The sequence below is a fragment of the Eucalyptus grandis genome, chromosome 5 (genome assembly GCF_016545825.1).
Source record: "Eucalyptus grandis isolate ANBG69807.140 chromosome 5, ASM1654582v1, whole genome shotgun sequence".
NCBI classification, from domain to species: Eukaryota; Viridiplantae; Streptophyta; class Magnoliopsida; order Myrtales; family Myrtaceae; genus Eucalyptus; species Eucalyptus grandis.
Window position 1 is genome coordinate 18905648 of NC_052616.1, and position 11873 is coordinate 18917520.

The 11873-nt window shown below is 37.1% G+C and overlaps 1 protein-coding gene across 1 annotated transcript; it reads right to left on the bottom strand.

Moving 5' to 3' along the window:
- Positions 1–7279: 7279 nt before the first annotated feature.
- LOC104444453 (cyclin-U2-2) lies at positions 7280–8688 on the bottom strand. The gene is made up of 2 exons (XM_010058128.3): positions 8144–8688; positions 7280–7766 (listed from the first exon to the last, which is right to left on the bottom strand). The coding sequence occupies exons 1-2, from the start codon at positions 8551–8553 to the stop codon at positions 7490–7492; spliced, it is 687 nt and encodes a 228-aa protein (XP_010056430.2). The 5' UTR covers positions 8554–8688; the 3' UTR covers positions 7280–7489.
- Between the last annotated feature and the right edge of the window lie 3185 nt (positions 8689–11873).

Below are 11873 nucleotides of genomic sequence, written 5' to 3' on the forward strand. Positions count from 1 at the left end.
CTTATAATTGTTGTTTGGCCCAAATTAGAAAATAAAATGGCCTTGAAAAAGGTGACCCCGTTAACAATGTCAAGGTACACCAAATTGAAAAATTGCCAGCCCAAATTTTAAAATAATTCTTAGGTTGGATGATGATGCATATGAGACAAATGTGGTCATAGGTTTGAGCCAAGTGTTAGGTGCTTGTCTCACGAGAATCGCGATGAGAAAAACATAATAAAATAACTAGTATTTAATTAAACTCTATGATCTTATCATTCTGATTAATTGGAATATAATTTATACATGAACCTTACTAAAATAGGTGAAAATTCTCCTTTTAACTTCGTGTTAGGAGCTTGTCTTGTGGCCTCTTTCCACGTTCTTTCGTTTTGTCTTCTGTTGGCGATACAAGATTATCCAGATCTGAGGAAGCTCTTTGATGATTTTTCTTCAAATTAATTCCGTTGATAAATTAGAATTTAAAATTCTATTTTTTGGAAGTTCATAAGATGGTCAATGGATGTGGTCTCATTTTGCATCTCTATGCTTCGCATTCTTTGACAAGTGTCGCTTTCTCCTCATTCTCTCTTTTCACTTTGATTTCGGTTGAATTACGTACGTTTTCTCCATCGTGAGCAGTTTCATAATTAAGTCGCACGTGATTTTTCTTTTATTGGTATTTGGAATTTTGAACACCTGACTAAATTATTATCGAGTGTTTCACACGGTTTTAATTACAATCACAATCCAATCAAAATTACACAAAGGTTAATTTTCATAAAGAACAAAACTTCATTTTGTCGTCTACTAAAGATAGCTGGTGATAGTATATGGACCTTAAAACTTGGAGCCATCATGAATTTCCTCAATTTGGATGGAATTACGTATTTGCACACTCTAGGCTTGACCTAAATCCAGCGCACGCTTGATGGGGAATATTAAAATATTTAAATATTAACCAATTACTCCATTTAGCAATTTAAACTTTTAAAAGAGTGACAATGATCTCATGAAATCTCATACATATCTAAGTTATTATATAAATATCTATGAACAGAGTTTAGAGAATTAGTTCGTATATGAAATGTCAACATTCGGCACCTATTTATGATATTGTTGGCGGGGTAAATTTACGGCCCAAATATTAAGATAAGATTCAAATTAAAACATATGTTGAGAAAAAAAAAATAGCAAAAAATACAAAAGTCAAGTCATATCAAGTTCAACCTCGATTCGGAGATTATTCAAACGTATCAACCTAAGGTGTAAATGTGTCACTTCAATCATTGCGCAGAAGGGCACTTCAATTCACTTGAGTTAAAAGTAGGAACTGCTGCCTTATTGTGAATAAAGGTGAGTATGGTTTCAAGATGAAATCAGGACCCGCAGAACTAGATCGATAGGATCCGGTCCGGTTCCAAATTCTGGTAAGATCCGTCAAGGTAGACCCTTGCTAGAGCTCGGCCTCACCATGGCCAAGCAAGGCTAGCGCGCCCAGCCATGGCCGGTGGCTGGTCATCCCTATGGCCGATGGCCGATGGCCGATCACCGGCAAAATTAAGAAGAAATGAGAGAAAAAGAAAAAAAGTCGAAAAATAATTTAAAAATTCAAAAAAAAAATATTAAAATATTATTAATAATTATACATATCGGCGCCGCAGTGCCACCACGTCAACGGGCCAGCTTCCACGTATGCAATATCCAACCAAAGTTAGCCAGAAAAATTAAATTGGTACCAAGTCAAAACGTTTAGGACTAAGTTCGCACTAATTTAAAAGATTTAGGACTCAATTAACACCATTAAAATATTTAGAACTAAATTGTATCATTAAAATATTTAGACTAAATTGGGATCAATGCAATAGCTTTAGGATTTTAAGTTTATGTTTTTACACTTTTCCTTCATGTTTTTTGAACCGGACCAGAAACTAAGAACCAAAGAACTAGATCGGGAATCAGATCAAGAACCGAACCACAAACCTAAATATCAATCATTTAATTATCACTCAGTCTTTTTATGCATGTTCTCGATCTGAATCCTGTGCTATGTTCCTTTTGTCCGGAGAAGAATGAAAGCATCCAGAACAAACTCGAGTCATTTTCGAAGCAGAAGTTGCCCACTTTGGCCTTGTCGGATGCTTCAAACCCTTCTACAGATTACGGTTCTCTTCTCTTTCATCTCGCATTCGTTAAAATATAATAATGCGCAAACTGCTGCTACTGTTACCAGCACGATTATGGTTTTTCTGTGATCTTGTATTTGTCTCCGTGCACTTGTGGTTTAAAGTGAAGGGTGAGCTTTTAATATTGTTCTTGTAAGGAGGAGAGATTGCACCCACCAGAAGCTATTGCATACGCCCAGCGATGACGAAAAACTATCACGGAAGAAGGGAGGATATTATGACTCATTAACAAGATAATGTAAAAGTGTTTCATGAATTGTTGCTGTTGATAAATGGGAACTTTTTGTTATAACATTCACTTTCATTTTGCTTAACTAAAAATGAAATCCAAAAAAAAAAAACAAAAAGAACATGGAAAAAAAATTGATAGGTTCCCGTGTAAATCCTGAAACTGATTGACAAGATAAGTTATAGATCATAGAGTATGCAAAGTAAGTTTTAAGTTTCAAAAATTGAGAAACCGGCTCCGACCTTAAAACTGCTCTCATCTGATTGTAAATCTTGTCCATGTGTGTGATTTGCGTATTGATGTATCTAAGTTAGAATCAGCTTTTTATTCATATTTTCTACTAATTCCGAAATTATTCTCCCATTAAATATCTTTCATTGAGTCACTGCTCAACTCACACATGTTTATGACCAAAAAAAAAAACTCAAACGTGTTTAATAGTTATCCTTTACAGATCCATTCAATTAACTTATTGTTGAATTCCTTCCGAAAAATATTATTTTTCTCCCCATACGTAATTCACAGACGATCACACATATGAGCAATGTATGCCTCAACACTAATATCTTATTACTATAGACAAATTAGGAAGTATCGACACTCTCCGACAGTCTTTGTGTCGTATCGGACACTTCGACACGTGTCTAACACTCTCTCACACTCTCCGACACTCGGTCAATAGGCATTGAAAAATCCAACACTTAATCAACTTCCCTGATACTTTTCGACACTCGATATGGAATTTTGACATACGAGTTTTCGACATACAATTTCGACATGCGAGGTCAATTTTAAAAAATTTCAATAAATGAAGAGTTAAAATGTATATATGTGAAAGAAAATAATAATAAATTAGGAAATAAGAAAAATCTAATATTTTCTTTTTTTCTCTTCTAACTCTCACTTTCTGTGATACACAATTTATCCCCAATTTTTTTCTTTTCTTTTTTGACACATTTGACACGCAAATCAAATATGAATTACTTGTTTTTTTTCTCTCCAAGTTTTATATTTATTAAAATTGAGTTGAATTTTTCAAATTAAAACAATGAAGGGCTATTAATAAATGGTAGATTAATATTTTTAGTGTAAATTCATTCTAGGATTATTTATTTATTTATTTATTTATTTATTTATTTATTTATTTATTTATTTTTGAATTTAAATCAAATTAATTTGATTGAAATAATCATAAAAATAATAATTTATTATATATATAAAAAAATATTTATTAAAGTATCCCAACGTGTTGAAATTTTCTCGCTTTCTAAGAAATGACGTATCAGCGTGTTGTGTCGTATCATATCATCTGTCGCATATCAATGTCAGTGCTATTTAATAGACAATAGGCCTTTACATGCGTGAACCTATGTAGTAATGGAAGGCCATACTTGCTCACACTCCATAAATTACGCGTGAATCATACTGGATCTGAACCGTTTGTACGAGCCAAATCCTGAACCTACTCTCTCTTGCTGCCCTTGTATGATCTTTCACTAGCCTACGAATGGCGGGGGCACTTCACGACCGTGCAGGTAGAATTAAGAAATGGAGAATATGTGCTTCTACTCCCACCAAAAATAAAGGGTTAAAAAAATGGGAGGAAAAAAAAGCATTCTCGAGTAGCAAGGAAGATTGCAGCATATACTAATTCCCATAAATGTAGAAGACAGGCCATTGGAACTAGCAGCACTGTGGAATTCACACGGGATTATCCCCTTGTCGTGTAGATCCCAAGTGGCGACATCAACTAGTTAAAACCAAAACCTCACACTTCTTGAAACGCAACAATCCTAATTATTTTATAGTTCAATCAATATTTTTAGATCTCGACTTTTATTTTTTTGTACTTTTTCAATTACATAGACCCTGCGAATCTCAAGAAACTAGTTTATTTGATATCCTAGTAATAGTTAGAAAGCACACGAGTGAACGTCAAGAATGTTTTTGGTAAGCAAACATTATAATAGTTACTAATTTACAATGATATAAGCCAATGATGACATCTCTTTAATAGATGGTATAGGAAGTAAGCCTACCATACTTATGCGGAAAAATAAAAATAATGATTATATTAATTGTTCTTCTAAAAAATGACAGTTATTCCTTTATTGGAGTCATTTTTTTGTTTGCTAGTTAAAGAGGAAAGGAAAAAGTCAGCTAAAAAGGGGAAGGTGTTGAACAGCCTTAGTGCGCTCGTGAATGTGTGTTTCTTATAATTGCGATTTGGCCCAAAATAGAAAATAAAATGGCCTTGAAAAAGGTGACCCGATAGACAATGGCAAGGTACAATGGTACCAAATTGAAAAGTTGTCTGCTCATTTTTTAAACAATTCTTTGGCTGGATGATGATGCATATGGGACATATGTGGTCATAGGTTTGTGCAGAGTGTTAGGTACTTGTCTCGCGAGAATCACGATGAAAAAAACATAACAAGATAATTAGCATATTATTAAACTCTCTATGATCTAATCATTCTGATTAATTGGGAACATAATTCATATACGAACCTTACTAAAATAGGTGAAAATTGTCCTTTTATTTGTGTTAGGTGCTTGTCTTGTCGCCACTTTCCACGTTCTTTCGTTTTGTCTTCTTTTGGCAACACGAGATCATCCAGATCTGAGAAAGCTCTTTGATGATTTTTCTTCAAATTAATTCTGTCGACAAATTAGAATTTAAAATTCTATTTTTCGTAAGTTCATAAGATGGTCAATGGAGATGGTCTCATTTTGCATCTCTGTGCTTCGCACACTTTGACGAGTGTCCCTTCCTCATTCTCTCTTTTCACTTTGATTTCGGTTGAATTACGCACGTTTTCCCCATTATGAGCACTTTGATAATTAAGTTGCACGTGATTTTTCTTTTATTTTCGGAATATTGATTGTGGTATTTAAAGTTTTTTGAGCACCTGACTAAACTCTTATCAAGTGTTGCCCATGAATACAATTACAATCTTAAGATGAGCAAAATTACACAAAAGTTCAATGTATCATCTATTAAAGATGGCCATTGATAGTATATGGAACTTATTTGTGAATTTCCACAATTTGGATGGAATTACAAATTTATACACTGACCTAAATTATTCTATGCTTGAGGAAAAGTGTTAGAATATTTATATATTAAATAATTGCTTCATTTTACAAGTTAAGTTTTTTAGAAAAATTACTAATGATCTTACAAAATCTCACGCATATCTAAATTATCTATATAAGTATCTATAAACTGAGTTTAGAGAATCGGTACATATATAAAATGTCAACATTTCCGCACCTTTTATCATATTGCTGCGAGCGTAAATTTCCGGCCCATGTATTAAGATAAGGTTCAAGTTAAAGACATATCTCGAGAAAAAAGTAACAAAAACTACAATAAGTCGAGTCATATCAAGTTCCACCTCGATCAGGGAATTATTCGGCCATCTCAACCTAGGGTGTAGACTTCAATCATTATACAAGAGGGACACCTGAATATCCTTGAGTTAAAAGCGGGAACCGTCACACTTTTATGAATGAATCTTGTCCCTTGTTTGATTTGCATATCAATGTATTTAAATTAGAACTGGCTCTTATCTCATTTTTCTGTTATTTTTAATTTATTCTCCCATTAAAGCTCTATTTATTTCACAAAAATAAATAATTTGAAAAATATTTTCATAAAAATGACTTATGTCGTTTACAAAAATGAATTAAAGAAAAGTATTTTCATTGTTCATAAAAATATTCAAATATAAATTATTATTGATGATGAGAATGATTCTCATTGACTAAATTTTTCAAATAATACAAACAATTATTTTTAGTGAAATATTTTTCAAACAATTGATTTTCTAAGAAATAAACAGAGTCTAATAAAAAATCATCACTGGTCTGTCTTTCATAGAGCTACCATTCAACTTACACATGTTTAATTATTATCCTTTACAAATCCACTAAATTAGCCGATTGCTCAATTCCTTTTGAAAAAAACCATTTCTTTCTCTCTATATGTAATTCACAAATGATTATGCAAAAGAACAGAGCGTGCCTCCATAATAATATCCTATTATTCTTGGCAAAAGGTCTTTTCGTGCGTGCATGTATTTAGTTGTTTAAAAGTGTCCAAGGTAGATGGTAACCTCAATTGAACTTTTCAGAACGGAAGGCCACACTTGTTCAAACTCCATAAATTATGGGTGAACTGTTCTAGATCTGGACCGTTTGTACAAGCCAAAGCTCTGTACTTACTCCTGGCTTACTGCCGTTGCATGATGTTTCACAAGCCTCCAAATGGCAGAGGCACTCTACGATCGTGCCACAGAATTAAGAAAAAGAGCATATCGTGCTTCTACTCCTACCAAAAATAAAGGGTTAAAAAAGGAGGAGAAAGCATTCTCAAGTAGTAAGGAAGATTGCGGCATGTACTAAATTCCAACGAGCTGTAAAGCCAATTGCTTTTGAGAGCCTCATTTACTATTTGCACGCGGAGTGAGATTCTTCTTATTTATCTAAATTGTACAATTTAGACAACATTGTTTAACTCCAAACGACCTAGTTTTAAACTCTCACATCCACTCATTAGATTCCCTCGCCGATTTCTTTATTTGCAAATTTCACCTGTGAACATAATTTGAACTTCGGGGCAGCTAATCAAAATTTCCAAAATAGGGGCACGGGAGGGGACCTAGATAGCCTTGAAATAAGCTAACGCCAGATACTTAAAAAAATATCAACTAGTCAATGTATATAGAAGTCATTTAATCGTGTAAAAACATTGCAACTTAAGAGGTAAAACAACATAATATAAATCAAAATCGCACATCTTCAAGACTTCAATGCAAACCGCTGGATAAAGCAATTTTCTGTTAATTCGCAAACGATAAATTATCCCTTTTACCTTAGTAAAAAAATTGAATTTCTCCATATATTCATTACAAAAAGAGAGGGAGAGAGAGTAACATCACAGGACAATGGCCGTACTCAACCCCCCAAGAAAGATAAAACCACCTGTACATCAATCACCACATCTGTACACTCATTTTCCCTTGCCATATTTTTTTTTCCTTCTTTCGATTTTTTCTCGAATTTTCTGTCGACCATGATCAAGGGTTTTCTACAGCATGATTCGGGCGACGTGATGATGATTGAGCCTCGGATCCCCCGCCCTCTGCCTCGAGAACTTGATCTCCTCCGCACACCGGAGAGCTCTCTCGATCTGGTAGCCGCCTCCGATGCTCACCTCTCTCTCCAGGTGACAGATGTAGCTCTCGAACACGCTCAGGTTCACGTGCAGCTTGAACCCCATCAGGAACAGAAACTCCAGCTCCAACCTGTTGATTTCCTCCGTCCCCAGTCCCCCGACTCGCGCGAAGTAGGAGTTTCTGTAATTCCTGTTCCAAGAAAAAGGGAATCGAGAATTAGACATTCGGTGCCTTAGATCATCAGATTTTTGGAGAATTTAATGGCTGTGTTTGAAAGGGTCGTTTGAAATTAATGTTTTTTGGAATTTTGTTTCGAGGGTGGAAGTGAAAATGATGGTACTGTCGGTAACGCATCGCATGACATTTAAGTCACCATAACCTTTTGTCATAATTCGAAATGATTTTCAGAAATGGAATAGAAAGTTCAAGAATGGCATTTTTTTTATTTGGCTTTTCGGGACCAAGTTTCTTGGAAATGCCAATACAAAACCCCAGTTTCACTCGAATTCAACCATGGAGAAAAAAGATTGGAGGAGGGAAAAGGAGAAAGAAGGTAGAAAACTCACATGTCCTCCACATATTTGGAAGCCACCATGATGGTCGTGATGAGGAGCCTATGGACATTCCTGGCATTGATCCTGAACCCCGGGTTGGCCTGGCAGAACCGGTCTATGTACACGTACGCCACCACGTAGACCGACGGGCCGGCCTTCGTGTACCGAAAAATCCTCTCGAGGTAGCTCTGTATCGTCATGTCCGGCGACTCGTGGCAGTCGAAGACGCGCGTCTTCACGTCCTTCGACAGCGCCCACGAGCAGCTCCGCGCGATCCTCTCGTTCCGGGACATGGTTCGCTCGATGAGCGAGGCGAGGACCGAGACGACGAGCGGGGTCTTCGAGTCCTGCCGGTAGGTGAACGAGTAGAGGTCAGACCGGAGCGTCCTTGGCGAGATCGTCGCAAGAGAAGACGAACCCATTTCTCGAAACGTATTGCCCAGGGAGAATTTCGAATTGGAGGAGCGTTTGTGGGGAGGCTCTTGGGCTTGGTTTGGGGGAGTAAATTTGAAAATTCTCGGTGGTGTTGATGTTGAGTTGAGATGATTGGGAAGGTTTTGAGGGGGAGGGGGTTTTATATAGGGACCCCAATGAGTAGGTACTAAAGACTAAAGAGAGTGAATGGAATAGAGGGAAAGGAAACGACAATGAATCATCAGAAGAAAAATAGGGTTTTTTTCTCTTTCCATCTTTTGGAAGGTGGGTGGAAGCAAAGATAATATTAAAGATTGTGCATTGAAAGTACGGTGTACAGACACTACAGCTCAGCTAAGCGAATTGTATAATGCATCGGGCTCTAAGCTGCTTTGATTTCATTGGATTTGACCTAATTTAGATTTGCCACTTAGGAAGGGTTTCACACGTTGGGAGACCTTGACAGCTCACCGACAGTCTGATATGGGACATGATATGATTTTATATGGCAGGAAGAGTAGTTCATTGAGGGCAGATTGTCCTCCTCTTCTTCAGTGTCTAAGGCCGACTTGAGCTTTGACTCTTCTTTCATTTTCTTATCTTGGGTTGAGCATTGAGTGGTTCTTGAATCAATATAGAGAGCGTGCCGTTCATTCAAAACCGATTTCTTGTATCTGTAGTTTTTGAAATGTGGGTAAGAGTGATTAGTAAGGACTCCATTGATTATTTGGGTTGTATTTGATTTTCAGAGTTTAGACGGCCTTTAAATAAGATCGCAAATCTATTCATGTACATTTAGAAGAGTGGAATGTAAATGAGACCGAGAAATCTGAACAAGCTCAAATAATAACCCCTTTCTCCTATTTAATTAGCTTGGTCCACTCATTTTTGCCATAACAATGATTGGTCATTACGATTTGTCATAGTTGAAGTGGTCCGGAAAGTCGAATTTCACAATCCGTAATTTTCAAATCCTCATATGAAACTCGTGGGATTTTCCATGACTTTCGTAAAGGACAATTTTACATTATAAATTCACTTGATGAGCAATAATCTAGATCTTCTTGACAGTGGTAAATCGTCCAGCAAATTTTTTTGACGTAAATAGAAACTATCTGATCACATTGAAAAATGGATCTGACAAGTGTTTGTTTTCATATATGAATTAACCCATACAAATCTCGGGAAAGATTTTATTGGACGATTTTTTTCCGAAAATTAAAAATCGCCGCCGACAGTTCGTATGGCGCTTGGAAGAAGAGTATGGACCCACATTAAATGACATAAACAAAATAAACTTGCAGCGAATCAGGAAAAAAAAATTATAAAAAGGAAAAAGAGATGGTGAGAGAGAAATAAATTTATAAAAAAAAAATGATCAAAATGAATGGAAATAGAAATGGAGATATGGAGACGGCAATTATGGAGGTACGACTATGGTCTCGACATTTGTGTCGTCGGAAATGAGAGAGCGAGTGACCAGACCAGTTACACGTGCGCACTGAGTTGACTCACTTCCAGATCCAGCCCCAACACACTCCTCTCAAATCTCAGATGGAAAAATGAAACTTCCCTTCCCATTTCCTCCCCTTCCGTACGGAGAGATTCACTGCCCATTTCCCCCTTTTTTTTTTGTAGTTTTCTTTCTGGCCGGTTCCTAGGGACAGTAGTATTGAATGAGCTTGTGTCCAGGTTCCCCACCTTAAATGTCACCCAATTGAATATAAGAATTTTAGAAATGTCTAGGCGTATCCCGAGCGCAAAAGATGGGTTTTCTCGTCCCGGAGTCGGCGGGCTCGCCTATTCGGACATGCCGGAATGATCTCGCGAGCCGGTCGGATTTGCGAACTCTGCAATGTTGAATGGGGTTAGAAATGGGCAACTTCTTCGGCACAAAGAGACTAGATGTGTGAAGGAGTACACGGTAGATATCGTTAGTAGTAGATTGGACCAGTTTGAAAAGCGAAATGCAGGCGAGTAAACCGCCGGATCGATCGGGCTGTCGATAGTACCAACATATGGAAGTTACGGGGCGCGCCCGATGCGGTTAGCTCGGCACGTGCGAGCGTTGAATTTCATGGGGCTCACGGCTCGGATACGCTGCAGGTCTATGTGATTCGGGTGCTGCAAATAACGTTGTACTTATGTGACAATTTCCACATGAGAGCAAATTGGTCCACCAAAGATACCAAGATCTCGCATCAGTGAGCTCGAGGGATATTGACACAATTATTTGCGCAATCCCTCCCCTGACATGGAAGCATAAAAATCAAGTGCCGACCCGTACGAACCTTTTCTGCGCCTAAATGTTGTGGTGGCTGTTGTTTCCGCCCGGCAGAAGTACTTCACGGAGATGGAATAGCATGACACACGTGAAAAATAAGTCCATCGATCGTTAACGTAAAGAAGCATATGAATCGACTTTTAACAAAGCGGTCTATATTAAGAAAATTTGTTTTCAACGATGACGCATGAACTAACAGATTTTTTTGTTTTACTATGCCTTCAGGTGTTCTGCAATTTCACCGAGCATCATCTCCAGATGAATCCGCTGTTTTGCTACATTGGAGGTTAGTCGGGAAAGAACTCTTTCTGAGTTTTTGCTGTAATTTGCTTATAATTCAAGACATTGGTTTCGGATTATTACAAGTGCCCAACTGCCGAATTTTAAGCAAATTAGTGAGTAAATGAACTAATTTAGATATAAGATTTTGACAGTAAATGCAGCGTACATTGTACTTAAGAGAAGTATTGGTACGTAAGGAATCATTAGTCGTTACCTGAAAGACCAGCGTATTTGTAGCCGCTATTATTTGATTTCCTCGGTCCCCCCGACGTCGTAGCTACACAACAGGCGTGCTGGTAAGGTCAAACATCGCAGTCTCTCACAACTGGAAATCAACGTCTTTAGTCATCTAAATCAAAGAGAACAAAAAATGAGACCCCGGAAATCGAAAGAGCTTGAGTTCTTGAATCGAGTTTCTTTTTCTCCATGTTGACGCTTAGTTTTTTTTTTTTAAAGTTTTTTTTTTTTTTTTTTTTTTTTTTTTGGTAGAGGTCGACGCTTAGTTTTCCAAGTCAATTTCGAAATTGAAACCAAGTTCATCAGATCAATTCAGAAGAAAAAAGAAATTTTCAACTACCATGTTGGATTAACTGTGGTCAATAGGAAGAGGCTAGAACGGGCGACTAGGTGAATGCACTCGTAGAGGAAGAATTGGCATGGTCGGGCATACGGACGATCTTCCCTTTTCTCCTGAGGGGTACAAGTTGATGCATTGTTTTGAAATTGTTCTTCTTTCTTTTATATGCTGTCTGTACTAGTAAA